General features: G+C 38.5%; 1 protein-coding gene across 1 annotated transcript; it reads left to right on the plus strand.

Annotated features, from left to right (window-relative positions):
- The first annotated feature begins 4,943 nt into the window (after positions 1–4,943).
- Positions 4,944–5,813, plus strand: LOC138901599 (serine/threonine-protein phosphatase 7 long form homolog). Its single transcript, XM_070189374.1, has one exon. The coding sequence runs from the start codon at positions 4,944–4,946 to the stop codon at positions 5,811–5,813; it is 870 nt and encodes a 289-aa protein (XP_070045475.1).
- Positions 5,814–19,612: the final 13,799 nt, after the last annotated feature.

A 19,612-nucleotide genomic window follows, 5' to 3' on the forward strand; every position in this document is an offset into this window, starting at 1 on the left:
CTATGAACTACTTTCATCAACATTGCTACATGGTCAGGTCTAGTAATGCTTCATTTATTGCATTGATCCCTAAAAAGAAAGGTGCAATAGAACTTAGAGACTCCAGGCCTATAAGTCTCATTGGAAGTGCTTACAAGATATTGGCCAAACTTCTAGCTGAAAGATTGAAGACAGTCATTGAGAGTTTAGTATCAGGAGAGCAAAATGCATTCCTAAAGAACAGACAAATCGCAAATGAATTACTAGATGGGAGGTTAAAGAGTGGGATTCCTGGCATTTTATGCAAGCTGGATGTAGAGAAAGCTTTTGACAAAGTTAATTGGTCTTATTTACTAGCAATGTTGAAGGATATGGGTTTTGGTGACAAATGGATCAAATGTATTAGATTCAGTCTCACTACAGTTAAATACTCTATCTTAGTGAACAGGACTCCAGTTGGATTTTTCTCTCCACAGAAAGGGATAAGACAAGGAGATCCACTCTCACCTTTTCTTTTCATCTTAGCCATAGAAGGTTTGAGTAAAATGTTGGACAAAGCCAAGCAAATGCAGTGGATTCAAGGGTTTACGGTGGGCAGCAGTGTAGCTAACTCAGTCACAGTGTCACGCTTGCTTTATGTTGATGACACATTAATTTTCTGTGGAGCATGCAAAAGGCAGGTGCAATATCTAAACCTGACACTTCTCCTCTTTGAGGCTATCTCAGGGTTGCCCATAAATATGCTGAAGAGTATGATCTACCCTGTTAATTTGGTAGAAAATTTGGAAGAATTGGCTGATATCATGGGCTGTGACATTGACTCCTTTCCAACAACATACTTAGGTCTTCCGCTGGGAGCTAAGTATAAAGCTGCTGAAGCTTGGAGTGGAGTTATTGAGAATGTGGAGAAAAGGCTAGCTACATGGCAAATGCAATATCTGTCTCTATGGGTGGAAGACTGACACTAATTAATAGTGTTTTGGATAGTCTCCCAACATACATTATGTCACTCTTCCCTATGCCAATTAAGATACAAAAGCAACTAGATAAGATAAGGAGATCATTCATGTGGGAAGGCAACTGTGAAGGGCACAAATTTCATCTGGTGAAGTGGTCCAAAGTAATCATGCCAAAGAAGCAAGGTGGTTTGGGCATCAGAGATTTAGATAAACACAACAAAAGTCTGCTTATGAAGTAGTGATGGAAGTATGGTCGGAGAACGACATACTTATGGAAGGAGGTAGTTAATGCTAAATATGGTAAATAAGATCACTGGAGAACCAAGCAGAGTAGAGCACCATATGGAGTCAGTCCCTGGAAGCATATCAACAACCTGAAAAATGAATTCTTTCAAGAGGTGTCCTTCAAGATTGGGAATGGCAGTACTATAAAATTTTGGAAGGACAAATGGCTTCATAATGTACCCCTCGAAACATCTCACTCTAGCCTTTACCAAATAGTTAGTGAACCTGACTCCACAATAGCACAGAACAGAGCAGGAAACATATGGGACATTCACTTCAGGAGGAACATACAGGACTGGGAACTTGGTGAACTCTTCGACTTGTATGGTATACTGGAAGGCTTCACAATAGATCCACATATACCAGACATCCTCAGGTGGGGCAACTCCAGTAAAGGCATATATACAGTGAAGGCGGGATATAACAAACTATGTTAAGCTAATGAAGTGATTGAGCATTGGCCTTGGAAGCTGATATGGAAATCAAAACTCCCTACGAAAGTAATGTGTTTTGCTTGGACAACTATTAAAGATGCTATTTTGACCCAAGATAACCTATGCAGAAGGAACTTCCAGATGGTGAATAGATGCTACATGTGCCAACAAAGTTCAGAATCAATAAATGGCAACAAATATATGGCTTATGTTGTCCTATCAGTTTTTGGAATTAGCTGGGCAACTCCACATAACATAAAGGAAGCAGTGGAAAGTTGGAGATCTTGTAAAGTTGACAGGGCCATCAAGAAGATCTGGCAAAAGATCCAGCATGCATCTTTTGGTGTATATGGACAGAGAGAAATAACAGATGTTTTGATGGCATTTCAACTCCCAACTGCACCCTGAAATCTAAGTGTTTGATGATTATGTTCAGTTGGAGTAATCTAGCCCCTTTTAATGATGTAATTTCCATGTTAGATTTTATTAGCGCGCTCACTATGGCTTAAAAGCCGATTTTTTCCTTTTGGTTTTGGTTTTGCTCCAAGGTCTAACCTAGATTTTTTGTATTAGGAGCAAACTGAACTTCTTTCATGTACTCTTTGCATCTTTTTGATGCCTTTAATGCAACATCTTACTTTATCAAAAAAAAAGTCACTGATAAATGAATTACAAAATCAGCGAGCAGCAGAGCAAGCAGCGACTAGGGTTTTAATTTTCAAGCTCAGGTATGTTTGCAGCGACTAGGGTTTCAATTTTCAAGTCCAGGTATATTTTCTTCTTCTTCTTCTTCTCATTCTCTTCTTCTTCTTCGGTGCTTAAAATAGCAGCGAAATGCTGCCAAACTTTTTTTTCCCTTCAGTTCTTTTTTTTTCTCATTCTCTTCTTCTTCTTATTTTCGTTTCAGTCCTTAAAACTGCAGCGAAATGCTGCCAATTTTTTTTTCCTTCAATTTTTCATCTTTTGTTCTTAGTCTCACTGTCAATTTTTTTAGTATTGGCAGTTACATGTGTTGTGTGTAGTTACATGTGTAACATGTGTTGTCTATGTAGTATTTATCTTAATATTTTTCTTAATTCCGTTTTATTTCAAAAAAGCGAGCGCTTCGCTTCTCGCTTCACGCTTTAAGCGAAAAGGGGCTTATCGTTTTTCCTCGCTTCACGCTCTTCGCAACACTGATGTAAAGGCAGAAAATACAGTGATTTTATGCTAGGATAGCCATTTCAAGGGATTTTGGTTTGGGCGTAGTACCCAGCATTCAAATAAAGATGAACTTTTGCATATGTAAAGTTTATACCCATGAAATTCTAGAGCAATCCTTCCCATCTTCAGGAGTCAACTCTTAGTAATCACATCAGCAACATCCATAAAAATGCAATATTTCCTTTAAAAGGGCTTGAATAGCCAGATTCTATTTTACTACTGTATAACAAATCCTAATTTAATTGTCATAGCAAAAAAGAAAGGGATAATTGGTCTCAACAGTAAGGAGGAAAAATGGAGGAGTGAAGCAGCAGCAGACTGGAATTTGACATTGTGATACTGATGAAGGCCAGCACATGATGATACCTGACAAAAATACAGGATGAATCATCGAGCTTTATGTACCGTAAATGAGGAAAAGACAAGTAAGTAGCTGGGAATGATGAAAGGAGGTGTGATGAAGATGGGAAGCAGCAGGACATCTCATGACAACAGAAGACAGTTTCAACGAAACGGATCCTTCACGAGCGAGAGAGCGCGGAACCAAAATAATGCATTTTTGGACTAAAGACACAAAAATAGACGGAAAAAAAAGTTAGTGATCAAAATACATATAGCCCCTTTTTAAGGGCGCTATACCCCTTAACGGTCGTTTGCCCGTTAAGGTATAGCGTCCTTTAAAAAGGCGTTATATCCTAGCTAAGGCATTCTCTCATTGTGAGGGTTGCTCGTTTCGGCTCTAAATCGCCAAATTTTCAACTTTCCTAAAACCTTAAATCGAGGTATTCCGACTTAGTTTTTGTTGAAACTCGTATAAAAAATGCATATTAGTTGTTTTTAATGTGTTCTATATTATTTTGTGATTGTTTTGCGATTTAACTATTTTGTTATTTTTATCCGGACTATGATATTAGTGTGCTAAAAAATTAGTAAAAATAGAGAAATTATTATTAGTTGTTAAAAAAATGTTAATAAGTTACTTTTTAATGTGGTATATGTATTTTCGTGAATGTTTTGTGATTAAATTTGTTTGTTGTTTTTGTATGGTTTAGATTATTTATTTGCTTAAAGACTAGTAAAATAAATAAATTGTTACTTTAGTTCCCACTAGTGGTATCTTGTGGCCTAATGTAGTGCTTGTATTTGTAATGTAGTGCCCTTTTAGCGTAGTAAAATGTAGTGCCCTTTAACGTAGTATCCTTTTAGTTATTGAAATTAATCATTTAAGTATCTATTATACCTAAAAATACATCAAAATAGATGATAATTCAAACACAAACTCCGTCCAATTCTAGTCAACGATCGTAAGAAAATAACATGAGAAAACAACAATATTTTCCGGATACCTTGGTGCTACTGGGCCTCAAATATCGAGCCTGGAACTCATATGTGAATATTTAATAATTAGATCTTGTATAATTATGAAAATTAATTATTTAATTTTATTATAATAAAAAATAAGTGAGTCATAAACAAAAATATATAATAATAAAACTAACATATAAATTAATAAAACTACTAACATATAAATAATAAACTAACATTTAAAATAACAGACATGTTGAGTGATAAATCGAGAAAATTTTCTCATCATGAACACAAGAATTCATGATATCTTGGTACTACTAGGCCTCAAATATCAAGCCCGGAACCCATATGTGAATATTTAATAATTAAATCTTGTATAATTATGAAAATTAATTATTTAATTTTATTATAGTCAAAAATAAGTGAGTCATAAACAAATATATATAATAATAAAACTAACATATAAATTAATAAAACTACTAAGATATAAATAATAAACTAACATTTAAAATAACAGACATGTTGAGTGATAAATCGAGAAAAGTTTTTTATCATGAACACAAGAATTCAGGATATCTTGGTGCTACTGGGCCTCAAATATCGAGCATGGAACCCATATGTGAATATTTAATAATTAAATCTTGTATAATTATGAAAATTAATTATTTAATTTACAAACAAACATATATAATAATAAAATTAACATGTAAAATAATAAACTAACATATTAAAGTAAAATAATGTAATTAATCTTGTTTAATTTACAGTAGACGACATGGAGGTTCCACCTTTGCATCCCGGACCTGCCAGCCTGGAGCTACTGTTGTTACAGGGCGATCATAAGTCGTCCCACATATGGGAGGGACAATTACTGGCCCAAACTTTCCGCGCCAGGAGAGTAGACGATATGTGGGCCTTTCTCAAGGACCGCGCTCTCCATCCCCGTATAGTCAGACGCCTCCAGAATATGGGCTTTTATAGGATTGTGGAGATCGGCCGGCTGCAGCTCAATTGGTCGTTGATCACGGCCCTGATAGAGCGGTGGCGACCGGAGACGCACATATTTTATTTGCCCATTGGCGAGGCCACCATCATGCTGCAGGACGTGGAGGTCATGTATGGGCTGCTCGTTGATGGACACCCTGTTGCTATGTCGCATGCCATGAGAGAGCAGACAGGTTTGCAGTACCTGGACATGCTGCAGCGGCTCACCGGTTTACAGCCACCAGAGGAGACTGCACTGGTTGGGGCCAGTTATCTGCAGTTAACAACTGTCCGACAACATTTGGAGGCATTGCACCCTGACATCACAGACGATACACTGGAGCTTCATATTCACCGGTATACGAGGTTGTTGCTACTCCTTATGTTTGGAGAGTTTTTGTTCCCGAACACTTCGGGGAACCTAGTTAGCTTGAGATTTCTTCATCATCTTGAGCGTCTAGATGATTTACCCCAGTACAGCTGGGGTGCTGCTGTTCTCGGTTACTTGTACATGCAAATGTGCCGGGCGAGCATGGGCACCCAGCGTGATGTTGCTGGATTTTTGCTGCTGCTACAGATGAAAACATATTCGAATACTCTATTCATTATAACATACCTAGTAAAAATATACCTTAAATTTTACGTCCACTTTGTATGTTAGATTTGGGTCTGGGAGCGGTTCCTGCAGTTGCAACCACCTCTACCATCATTAGCTCCGGGTGCACCACCTTCATTTCTCCCTCTAGCTAGGAGGTGGGTTGATAGGCGGGGATATGGACGAGAGTACGAGGCTCGACATAATCTCCCCTTATGCAGGGATTTGTTGGATTTGCTGGAGGGCGCACAGGTAAATGTATACCTAAGTTTACTTGGCCTGGCTTCATATGTGTTGCGTATACCCACGTTTTGTGTTGTTACTTAATAGTTCATTTGGAGGCCATACAACGACGAGCTAATAGCTGGTTTGCCTAATTATTGCCCGGCCGGCCGAATTATGTGGAGCTCTTCCGTCCCGTTGATATGCCTTGATATTATGGAGCATCATGCCACCGAGCGAGTACTTCGCCAGTTTGGCCGCCCGCAGCTTGTACCGCCACCGCCCGCCTGGCATATCACACATTACCAGCAGGATGATCGTTCCAGGGTGGACCAGACATATATGGCATGGCTAGAGGCGCAGATCGATACTTGGGACCAGCAACATGACCTGATCCCCCCCTCCACCTGACCGAACGGAGACTGAGCATGATTATATGGGCTGGTACCGCAGCGTTACCCGACTTTTCGTCGGGAATCCCATTTATCGCGCTGGCGGTCGGTACGTTCCATACGCCGGGAGGCACGAGGCACTGGTATGTTATTTGGTATACTTACTTATAACGTTAACCTAGCGTTCCGTAATTTATATTTTACATGTTGTGCAGGCTATTGGCCTACATCTGTTCCACCAGTTGGGACTGCAGATGCAGCAGCATACCGGCGAGGGAGTAGCCGCTTTGCACGAGTATCGCCGGCAGGTTACCGATCTGGCTTGCGGGACATTGAGGCTAGCCCGAGATAATGAGCGATTAGAATACGAGGCTGAGTAGGTGGCACCAGAGCAGTACCATAGTGGGCCACCAGTGGGGCCAGAACGTGGTCGACGTGGCATGCGTGCCCCGCGAGGTAGAGGTGTCTCACGAGGTCGTGGGGGTCGGCGAGAAGGTAGTCCCCAGCAAGGGGGCGTTGAAGAACTTGTTAAGGATGTTGGAGTTGATCAGTCGGGTGACCTCCATGAGCCAGACCACTCTCACAACACTAAGCCGTTATTCAGCCTTTAGCTTCAGCTCACTCCAGGGACTTCACAGGTGACCCTGTCATCTCCATTGTTGATCAAGGGCACGGGCATTACGCGAGAGGATTGGGATTAGTATTATCCTGATCTTCTAGGCCCATTGACCGTTGCTGATGATCGGCCGACACGAGATGTGGATAGTGGGCGCCGACTGAGTTATGGCTCATCATCGAGGGATACTGGGGATCTTTCACAGGCGCATGTATGTTTATATTACTTTTACATTTAAATTTGTTTTTATCTCATTGATTAGCCATAAATATCTTTATGTTTTTTTTATTAAGGCTTCATCCTCGCCCGTCATAGAGGACACTTTGTGCGATACTGACCTGGCTTCGCCGGATGATTATTTTCAGGAGCCTGACGAGATCACGGTAAGACAATTAAATTTTGTGACTTAAACGTACATTACAAATATATATTTTCATATACTGAAATATCTTATTATTCGGTAGGTTACTGCTGGACAGACGACCCCTTGTACCGAGCTTGTCAGCCCTACTAACGATCATGCTGTAGCGCATCCTCCGATAAAGAGGCGACGTGATGAGGATGATCCTGATCGCGTAGCCGGGCGGGCTGGGATGCGCCTCAGTGTCACAACCCAAAATCTCACCCGTCGTGATGGCACCTATCTCAATACTAGGCAAGCCGACATTCTCAATAAATCACATATCTTTTAAATTTGAAAATATAATGATTAAATTCAGCGGAAGAAATCTCACAAATACAAATATAAATACTTCCAAACCCCGGTGTCACTGAGTACATGAGCATCTAATATGAATGCAAGTCTGGAAAATATGGTCTATAATAGTCTGAGACCAAATACAGTAAACAAGGAGATAGGGAAGGAGAGACAAGGTCTGCGAAATACGGCAGCTACCTCTGAATCTCCGGAAAATCAACTGTGCGAAAGAATCAACACCCGCTATGTCCTGGAATACCTGGATCTGCACACGAAGTGTAGGGTGTAGTATGAGTATAACCAACTCAGCAAATAATAATAATAAATAAGGAACTGAAGATAGTGACGAGCTATACAGTTATAGTTCACTTTCAGTAATTCCAGCAAAGAATAGATATGCTTTCAAATCTAGCAGTTTAAGTCAAATCAATTTTATACAGTTCAAGTTCATGTAATCCGGATATAAACAATCTTTCAGAGAATTTCACAACAATGACAGATAGCAATTAAGTGCAACAACAAATGAAAAGCAAGTATAGCCTCTCAGGGCAACAGTCACTCAATTCGTCACAACAGCTCAACCACTCGGCTCTCAGCCCTCAACACTCACACTCAATGGGTACCCGCGCTTACTGGGGGATGTACAGACTCTGGAGGGGCTCCTATAGCCCAAACGCTACAATCTGCACAGACAACTCACGTGGCATAGTATAAATATCTGGATCTGCACAGATAACTCACATGTTGCACGGACAACTCACGTACTATAGTATAATAAAAGGATCCGCACGGACAACTCACGTGTTACACGGACAACTCACGTGCCAAAGTATAAATATCTAGATCCGCACGGACAACTCACGTGTTGCACGGACAACTCACGTGCTATAGTATAATATAAGAATCCGCACGGACAACACACGTGCTATAGTATAATATCTCACAATCAGGCCCTCGGCCTCACTCAGTCATAAATCTCTTTAGTCTCTCGGGCTCTCTCAATAGTCATGATAATTAGCCCAAACAACAATAATATGATGCATCAATAATGAACAATAGAAACTGAGATAAAATAAACAAAAAAACTGCGATTGAGTATAAAACAACAATTTAGCAGATAATTCAACATGTGCACGACCTCTGTAGTCTTTACAGCACCAGCACATAGCTTAAGTATGATTCACTGTCAAATTTCTATAGCACAGAAAGGGCACATAGCTAACAACAAGCTTATTCACTTTCCAGTTTCACGGAATGGACCAAGTCCCAATTCCCACGGTGCACGCCCACACGTCCGTCACCTAGCATGTGCGTCACCTCCAACATACTCGCATGATATAATGATCCGGGGTTTCATACCCTCAGAACCAGATTTAAAACGGTTACTTACCTCAAACCGTGAAATTCTTATTCCGCTAAGCCTTTGCCTCGTGAAATTGGCCTCCAAACGCCTCGAATCTAGCCACAAATAATTCGATTCACTCAATAAAATTTATTGGAATTAATTCCATAAGAAAATACAAATTTTCCATAAAAATCCAAAATTTAACTCAAAAATCGTCCGGGGGGAGGGGGAGACACATCTCGGAATCTGACAAAACTCACAAAATCCGATAACCCATTCAATTACTAGTCCACCCATACCAATTTTATCAAATTCCGATTGCAACTCGACCTCCAAATCTAAAATTTTCATTCTTGAAAAGTTTTGCAAAAATCTTGATTTCTTCCATTTAAATCCAAAACAAATGATGAATATAACCATGGATTTATGAAATATAATCACTTTTGGATATAGGACACTTACCCAAGTTGAAGTCGTGAAAAATCCCTTTGGAATCACCCAAATCCGAGACTCAAAACTCAAAAATGAGTAAAAATAGCTAACTTTCTTTTGTAAGTATTCTGCCCGCACAAGTCGCATGTGTGAAATGCGACTTTGCCTGATTTTCGAGAAAAATATAAACCGCTACCAGCCTTCATTCAGTCGACCATAACTTTCTGTACAAATTATTCAAATGATGAATGGTTTAACTTTCTAGAAACTAGAATCAAATATCTACAACTTCTATGTTTTGATAATTTTCAGATTCCTTATAGATTTCGATATATAAGCTGCCAAAGTCGGCTCCACGCATCAGAATTTCTGGTAAAACTACTTTACGAGCCTTCATTCAGTCGACCATAACTTACTGTACGAATGTCCAAATGATGAATGGTATAACTTTATAGAAACTATAATCAAAGGTCTACAACTTTAATGTTTTGATAATATTTAGATTCCTTATAGATTTCGAGATATAAGCTTCCAAAGTCAGCTCTGCGATTGCACCCGTTGCTGTCCAAAAACAGCTTCTGCAGCAGAAATATTTCCAGTAGCTCTTTTTGTCCGAAATCCATTCTGTTAACCCTCTGAAATCCACCCGAGGCTCTCGGAACCTTAACCAAATATACCAACATGACCCAAAACACAATACAAACTTAGTTGAGACTTCAAACCATGCCAAACAACGCTGAAATTATGAATCGCGCATCAAATCGAATTATGAGTTTTCAAATCTTCTAACATCTATATTTTGCGCCGAAATATATCAAATCAATTCCGATTGACCTCAAATTTTGCACACAAGTCATAAATGATATAATGGATCTATCAAAATTTTCAGAACTGAATTCCGACTCCGATATCGAAAAGTCAACTCCCCGGTCAAACTTCCCAAAATTTCAACTTTCGTCATTTCAAGCCTAATTCCTCTACCGACCTCCAAATAATTTTTCGGCACGCTCCTAAGTCCAAAATACCAGACGGAGCTATTGAAATTATCAAAACTCTATTCTGAGGTCATTTACACATAAGTCAATATCCGGTCAACTATTTCAACTTAAGCTTCCAACATGAAATTCATTCTTCCAAGTTAACTCTGAAATACCTTAAAACCAAAACCGATAATTCACACAAGTCATAATACCTCGTAGGAAGTTATTCAAGACAAATTATAACACAAAGAAAAATTAAAGTTTACCACTCGTCTTATGGATGATGTAAAGTAGGAGAGAAACTATTTCCTCGCTCCTCATTCGCCGGTGGAGATAAGTTTAGATTAGGCCAAACTCTTTAAACCGAAACTTGTTCGGCTAAAACTGCTCCAAAATAACCACCCGATGACTGAGGGATATCCCTGCTTTGCGGAACCTCATTATTGCGAACGTTTTCAGCCTTCACATACATTTCCAACATTTTTATCAAAATAAATTCCCGGTATTCATCCGAAGTCCTCAAAAATCACTCAGAGTTTCATCATCCTCGATGTTAAACTCAGCATAACAAGAAACCCATTGCGGAGTGACGGAATACGGATATCTTTCGGTTACTTTAAGGTTCACCGAACGTTTGCTCACACTCATTTTTTTACATAATAACGATACCAATCTATCATACTCCATTGTAAGTGGCAACTTAACATGACACCGTGGAGATACACTATAGCTTACTGAGTTATTCGCCACTACAATCTCACCCCCCAATATAATGAAACCCTGATTCTTCGCTCTTCAGAAATTATGACAAAATACAAAATAACTTAACGAAGAAAAATTTAACAAGACTTGAGAATTTTTCTAAATGGATTTTTGCAAAATCCTTAACGTCTTTAAATAAGGCAATGCCCAATCCGGAGGTCGAATTTTTTGAGGTATAGCACCTTAAATAAGGGCGCTATACCCATTTGAATTATTGTTATGTCAGTTAAGCGCAGAATAATTATTGGTGGGCCCACAAAATATGTATAGCGCCTTAATAAACGACGCTATACTTTTCCGTCTTTTCAAATTCAAGTATAACGCCCTTTTAAAGGGCGCTATATGTATTCTGGTCAATAACTATTTTTTTTACTTTTTTTTGTGTCTTGAGTCAAAAAATGCATTATTTTGGTTCCGGACTAGATCCTCCACCACCACTACAACTCTCTGCCAACTCTTTTCTAAACCCTAGAAAGGAAGAGAGATATAGTCGCCTTTAGAGACAGACAAAGGAAGGAGCAGCAAAGTCGAAAAACGATTCTTAAGAGAGTACCTGACCTGCCAAGTGCCACCACATACTTACTTTTTAAAGAAATACAAGTCCAACGAACAAATGATTTTTGTTGTCTTCTACACATGGGCTCTCCTGCATTTTATCTACGTCTATGTTTTTCTTTGTCCTTTCTGGTCCCCCCCCCCCCCCAAACTGTACTTTATAATCAGGCCAAAAGGTAGCGATATTTACAAAATCCAGTAAAGCACAACATCAGAGGAGACGGCGAGTAATTAATAAATACTATAGTATTTTCTTTTTTAACGTTTGCAATTCATTGTTGGACTCTAATTATGACCAGAGGCGGACCTACGTTACATGTAGAGGGGTCACGGGACCCCGTTAGTCTCGGCAAAACCCTTGTATATATATGTTATATATATTTGTGCATATATATATAGGACCCCTTAAATATTTTATTTGTGCCCCCAGACACAAAAAGGCAGACGGAGGAAGTGGTTATGTTGGGCGCTTCAATTCCCTAGTTTACTAGATGATCCGGGTTCGAATCCATCTTCAACTTTATTAGTTAATCAAATACAACATACTTTATTTATACTTAATAACAAATTATTTTATTTTTTTCCTTATTCTTTTTCTTTTAATTCAATTATAGTTTAGTTCTAACTTTATAATACATAACAATCAACTTAATTAAAAAAAATCCAAATTCATCCCTTAAAATTAAAGTAAAAAGCATCAAATTATAATTTATTACTCCACAAATAGAAAAATACAAATCCTTATGCCACAACCTTCTTCATCAATCACTTTGACTCCGACTCGGCAGTGGAATTTAAGAGTTTAAGACTCTTCTTTAATTTTTTTACTATTAACATACCCTTAATCTTAATTTTTTTAAATTTTGAACGCCCTTTTGATCACTGACCCTTTATTTTATTTTAATTTTAAAAAAAATAAAAAATTTAAAGAGCGAAACATGCTTAATCAAACACTTTTCCTTCCCATAGCACTCATTTTGCGAAGAAATCTCTTTTTGTTCGGTACTTTCTTTTCTTTAGAACTTTTTTTGTTTATACTTGGATGATAAGTCATTATAATCATTAAGTTTTCAAAGAGTTGCACGCCGAATTTTATCGCTAGTGATTAGCACACAGTGGTGCCCCCGTCGTCCTCAAATCCTGGGTCTACCTCTGATTATGACGGTGTAGAAGTCCCGCTAGACTAATGAGGTAACAGCTCCATAAAAATAGCACGGGCTAGTCAGCTTTCGGACTAATAATTAAAAAATAGGAAGCGTTTGCAAAGTTATTGAAAAATAATCACTATTTTATTGCAACACGGACCGGTCCAATATAATATACTAGAGATTGACGCACTTGTGTATGAACTTCAGGCATATTATGTTGGAACTCCAACACGCGGAAAGTTTCATCATAATATACTAGAGATTGGAGCACTTGTGTATGAACTTAGAGCATATTATGTTGGACCGTTATATTATACTGGAACTATAGTATAATATGTTGGAGTTCCAGCATAATAATATACGGGGTTCCAATATATTATACTGGAACTCCAGTATATTATGCTGGAATATTTTTCGGATTTTGAACAGTATTTTCGTTCAGATTTATCTTTACTTGAAAAGTGGCTAAATTTCGATTACTTTTGAAACTGTGGCTATTTTCAATTACCACTTGTAAATCTGGCTATTTTTTAATTTCTCCGGACAACTCCCCGCCAATTAAATGGCCCGCCAACAAGTGCGTGTTAGGTATATCACCAACATGTGCTGACGTTTCTCCTATGACAATGATATGAACCCCATTCTGATTCTACTTGTGCCACCATTTTCCCTTCTTTTTCACGTTATGTCTCGCAAGCTACCTATTTCATGTCACCCAGAGCCCGTTTGAATTGGCTTTAAAAGTCAGCTTAAAAGCCAATTCAAACACCCCCTAGTAATTGTATGGGCCAAAACATATCTTCGATATAGACAAGCCATGTCAGCACCATGATAGCCTCCATCAGTTGTCACGTGCTATCAATAAGGTCTCCACAAAGATCTGTCCCAGGTCGAATTAATCTCGAAGTGATGAAGGGTGCGGTCGAAGAGTCAGCAAAGATCAAGGTCGTGAAGTAATCGTAGTACTAGGTCGAAGTCGAGCATTCTTAAACAGAGTTATTACGGCTAGTTTTAAAATAAGACACAAAAGAGAATATTCTAGTGGATATTCTCTGCACCTGTACTATTAGGGTTTCTAGGAACATGTTCCCTATAAATAGAAAGAGACACAATGATATGGACATGAGATATTCATTTGTAAAAAGCACTTTGACTTTATAGAGAGAATCTGGTCCTGTTACAAGCATACAAAAACAACTTTTTTACTAAACTTCTTGTCTATTCTTTCCACTGGATCCAAAAACAACCTGAGTGTTCAAAGGCTCATCAATCATTCATCATTGTCAGAAAGGATATCCGCAGATCTCACCCTTTTTCGGGTGACTCACATATTTTTTTATTTACTTAAATGTCATTCATTGTCATTTATTGCTATTTAATGTTATCTTCTATCTTTTTGGATCATTGAACTCTGATATTATTATTCACATTCATTACCATTCGGTAAAATATACATGTTATTTGTCATAAAACCGATAACCTTGTCTTGAGGATATTATTATTGGCTAAGATTGATCCTTCTTTTTTAAAATCTAATTAGTTGAACCAAGATATATATTTTTGGTCAAACGATTTGGCACCGTCTGTGGGGACTTCTTAGCTAATGTTTTAGTCTCCTTTCGATCCACAACTTACATGAGTCACTAACCTAACCTATCCATAGGGATCGTGATAGTCCTCGAACCCCGCTCTAACCTTACCTCGAGCAAGGTAAGCCCCACTTAAATCATTCTCAGGTCGTCTACATTGACATCAGAACCTGACTCGTCGCCCTCTCCAGTAATACCTTTGCCCCTATCGTTGGCAGGCAAAAGAAGTATATGAGCATGTCCGAGAGGTTGAAGCCTCCTCTCGCCACAAAAGGTCAAGGCCGCCAACAGCTGCCCCTTTGCTCTCCATCCCCTCGGAATGAAGAGACACACCTACATCATCTCCACCTACCTCGGAGCCTCGAGACTCGGTTAAACATTATCACTCACAAAAATCGTCGTTGTCTCACGCAATAAAAAGTCCCCTTCCGTCGCCGAGCCAACGGCCAGAGTGACTTTGTCACCCACATCCACAGACCTTCTCTTTTGAGGTTGAAGATCTCTATCGCTGGGCAAATTCTCATCGTCCTCTTCAATGAGTGAATATAGAGGAGGGGCAGAAGTCTCAACGGCCGGAGCAGAAATGGAGGCGGAAGTGGCGACGGGTGGAATTGGAACGAAGGCAGGAGCGGTCGTAGCCGAGGTAGGGACAGATATTGAAGGCGTAGAGGACCTCCTCTTTCGGAACGAGGGCGTAGGAGTTCTCGACCTCCTCGTAGACCCCCTGACCAAAGCTAAAGGAAAACGAGAAAGGAAGAAATCAGCAAAGGCAACAGACATAGGCGAAGAAACCATGGCGTCGACAGTAGAGAATATGTTTCCTGCCGAGGGAAGAGATGACCTGAATCTTTGAGAAAAACTCGACCAATCATGTATCCCCGTCATATGGGGAAGAATCTGCCTGACCCAATCGACAATGTGGGTCACCATCTGGAGAGGTCGAGCAGTACCTGCCAAAAGGTAAAAGTCGATTCACCAACCCACAGTAAGGAAAACATTGAAAACAAAAAAAGATATATAAAAAGATACGAGCACTTACGAGCCAGAAATGCCGACTAGCCTTGGCATCTATCCTCACCACCAAACATTTCCCCCTGCGGTGGCGAAGGTTCAGCAATGTCCCTCTGTAGAAATGAGGGGCGAAGAGATGGATCAGGTGGCGCATTGTTATGTCAACGTCGGCCAATTCAGTGAATTTTATCACCATCATGACCACCTTAAAGATATAAGGGGCGAGTTACATCGGGCACACGTTGTAGTAGCGACATAACTCTTCTATCAACGGCGGCAAAGGGAACGAATAGTCAATGATGAACGGATATTTGTAAAGGGCGCAGAAGCTGGGACGATGAACTTGCACTTCGTCGTCGCCCGTAGGGACCAAATCCACATGAACAGGTAGGCTGAGCCTAGCCTTGAATTCAATTAATCGCTCAACCGTCATCGTAGATTTAAACCTCTCTGTCACCACTTTTGGAGCCTTATGAAAAACAGGTTTAGCATCGGGGTATCGAGGTACGATCTCCTCTACAGTAGGAAGGATTTCCTCCTCAACGGCAGCTCTGCCGTCTCCCCCCGGTAAGGAAAAACAATATCTAGAGGGATAGAATGATATTCCATGTGGATATCTGATGGCAAGTACAATATTGTTGTGGAAAGATATAGAGAAGCAAAGAAAACAACAGAGAGGTAAAAGGGTTCTGCGAAGAAGAAGAAGAAGAAGAAGAAGAAAAAGAAGAAGAAAAAGAAAAAGCTTTGCTTATGAAGTAGAAAGAGTGTAGAAAAGTTTCAAAATCAACAAATCACCCCTATTTATAAGACTTTGGGGCACCAGAATCGAAACGACAGGCCATGATTAGCACGAAGATCAAAACTGCAGAGCCAATCAAGGGTCACATGTGAATCGACGCAATGCGACATTTCTGTCAGGAAACGTCATCACCATGACGCATGATGTCATAATATCACTCTTTCTCTTGGACCAGATGGCTCCAACAGACTTCCTGGAAAATTCAAATAATTTAAAATGTGCGGTCCTCAGAAAGCCACGTTGCCTGATCGTTACGACGACCACGACCTGTATAGCCAGCTCGATAAGCTCGACCACAAACGACACTATCCACTGATCGACCTCGCCCGCGAGGATGACCTCGATAAGCGGAGGGACTAACTATATAGGCCAAAAAATATCTTTGATATAGGCAAGCCACGTCATCACCATGATAGCCTTCATCGGCTTCCACGTGCTATCAGTAAGGTCTCCATAAAGATCTACCTCATGTCGAAGTAGCCTCAAAGAGATGAAGGGTGCGGTCGAGGAGTCAGCAAAGATCAAGATCGTGAAGTCATCGTAGTTCAAGGTCGAGGTCGAGCATCTTAGACAGAGTTATAACGGCTAGTTTTAAGATAAGATACAAAAGAGAATATTTTAGTAGATATTCTCTGCACCTGTACTATTAGGGTTTCTAGGAATATATTCCCTATAAATAGAAAGAGACATAATGATATGGACATGAGATATTCATTTGTAAAAAGCACTTTGACTTTATCGAGAGAATCGGGTCCTATTACAAGCATACAAAAATAATTTTTTTACTAAGATTCTTGTCTATTCTTTCCAGTGGATCCAAAAATAACCCGAGTGTTCAAAGGCTCATCAATCATTCATCATTGTTAGAAAGGATATCCGCAGATCTCACCCTTTTTCGGGTGACTCACACGTTTTATTTACTTAAATATCATTCATTGCTATTTAATGTTATTTTCTATCTTTTTGGATCATTGAACTTTATTATTATTTCTCACATTCATTACCATTCAGTCAGATATACACGTTATTTATCATAAAACCGATAACATGGTCTTGAAGATATTATTATTTGCTAAGATTGACCCTTTTTTTTAATTAAAATCTAATTGGTTGAACCAAGATCTATATTTTTGGTCAAACAATAACGTTTATACCATTCTATTTATTCATTTTACTAGTGAATTTGTCTGCACTTCGCGCGATTATAGAAAATAATAGTAGTAAATTTTGATATATGCATAATTGAGTTTAATTTTCTAAATATTTTGAAAGTTTCTCAATATTTTAAAAAGAAGAAGATATATGAAATAATAGAAAAGAAAAAGGAAACAAAAAACAAATAAAGTATTCACCCATCTGCAGCAAACTTGAAACTTGGCCATTCCTCTTTTCTTTACATTTTCTTTTTCTTTTTCCTATTTATTTTTCTAATATTTCCTCGTTAATAATTTCTTATAGCATTATTTTAAGAAAAACTTATTTATGAGAGGAGATGATATTTTGATCTATAGAATTCATACGTAGTTGACAAATTAAAAGTTAATATCAAATCCTTATTGACATCACTATATGTATAGTTTAAAGAACGAATACATGGACGTTACACAATGGCGCGAATACAAGTGTGGGGATACGTAGCGTTGCACACCATGGAACTCTCTCTCTTTAATGTTTTCTTTAATTACTCAAAAGACTAGAAGTTATAAGTCACACATTTTTTTTGCTAGAAATCAAATGATTATGTTCATTTAATATTTTTATGCGCAGATTAAGCACAAATAGTTAATCAATCTTGGCCAGTATGAAATTTCAATAAACTTATTTTAAATTATATATTATAAAATTAAATTATAAAAAGTAAATTAGTTTTTAGCGAAGAAAGACCAAACACGATGAGGGTGGAAGGACTTTGTCCGAGCCTCAGCTAAATACTATTGCTAAAGCAAAATAATTATGGAATTTTGATGCAAGACACAGATGGCTAAATAGCGTGTCGATGGTCAAGAGAAATGTATTATCCCTCCCACTTGCAATTGTAATGACATCATGGAGGAACTGTAATTTTTTAACTTGTCCTAAAATCTGAAAGTGTATCAACATAGGTTAGATCTCCATAAAATATTTATATGATTGGCAATATCAAGAACAGATAATTTGATTAAGAAAAGTCATCAGTCACACCTCCTTTTTCGGGGAAAGAAATTTTTCCACTTTGAATGACATTATTGAAAAGGAATTATTTATTTTAGTTTTAAGAGTCGTCACTTGAAATATTGTGTCACAAGTCACCGATTTATTTTTAATCCCAATTTAAGGAAGTTTGACTCTATTTAAGTCTGCGAAGCACAGAAGACCGAGTAAGGAATTATGTTAACCCGGGAGAAGGTGTTAAGTACTTCCGGATTCTGTGGTTTTAGCACGGTCGTTTTGCAATCATACTTCGCTTAATCATCTGATTATTACGTATTTTAAAGACCTATGTGTATTTTGTCTTTTACTACTTTGTTGTTATAATTATGGAATTATCTTGAAACGAACCACACGTGTGTGTATTTGTTTTGTTTGGTATGTTGAAATTCACGCGTACGTGTACATAATTAATAACACTTTTATTATTAAGAAGATTGATTTGCCCAAAGTTGCGCGAACGCATACCTTGGGTTTAATTTTGAGGATCATAATTATGTCACGTGAACATATATACAATTACGATAACATATTATAAAAATGCGTGCCTAAAAGCATATTAGCATGTTGATTTGTTGCTTCTGCTATATTTGGGATTGTTGTGAGGCCTCCATGAGTGTATGGATATGTAATTGTGGAGTATGTATACAAATTTAACAGTTGAGCTTTGTTCGTAACAATTCTGATAATGATAAAGAGCTTTCAATTAGATTATGTAAAGAAACAAAGGGGCCGTAAACTGCTTATCTAAAGTAGTTTGACAGTTAAAAGGGAGTATAAAAGGCCGAACTTAATTGGGTAATTATAAAAAGACCTTCGACAGGTCCCATCGTGAAAAGATCAGGCTTAAAAGTGAAGCCCAATGTGTCATAGGCTTCTGAAATACACGTGAATGCTACAGGCATGTGGTGGGCCTGCAATTGAGCCCAAATCAAACACAGAGCCCAGAAACTAACCAGCTCTGAACTGATTGGGTTATCACGCCTGGGCTAGGTGCCAGGCCCAAATATTTCTAGAACAGTGTCCCTCAAATGCTAATCGTTCCATTTAGAATTTTACATAATTTTACACTCAATTAAGAAATCAGAAACAATTAAGCAATATTCTAAACAACAAACATGAATACCCAA

Source organism: Nicotiana tomentosiformis, chromosome 11 (genome assembly GCF_000390325.3).
Source record: "Nicotiana tomentosiformis chromosome 11, ASM39032v3, whole genome shotgun sequence".
Classification (NCBI taxonomy): Eukaryota; Viridiplantae; Streptophyta; class Magnoliopsida; order Solanales; family Solanaceae; genus Nicotiana; species Nicotiana tomentosiformis.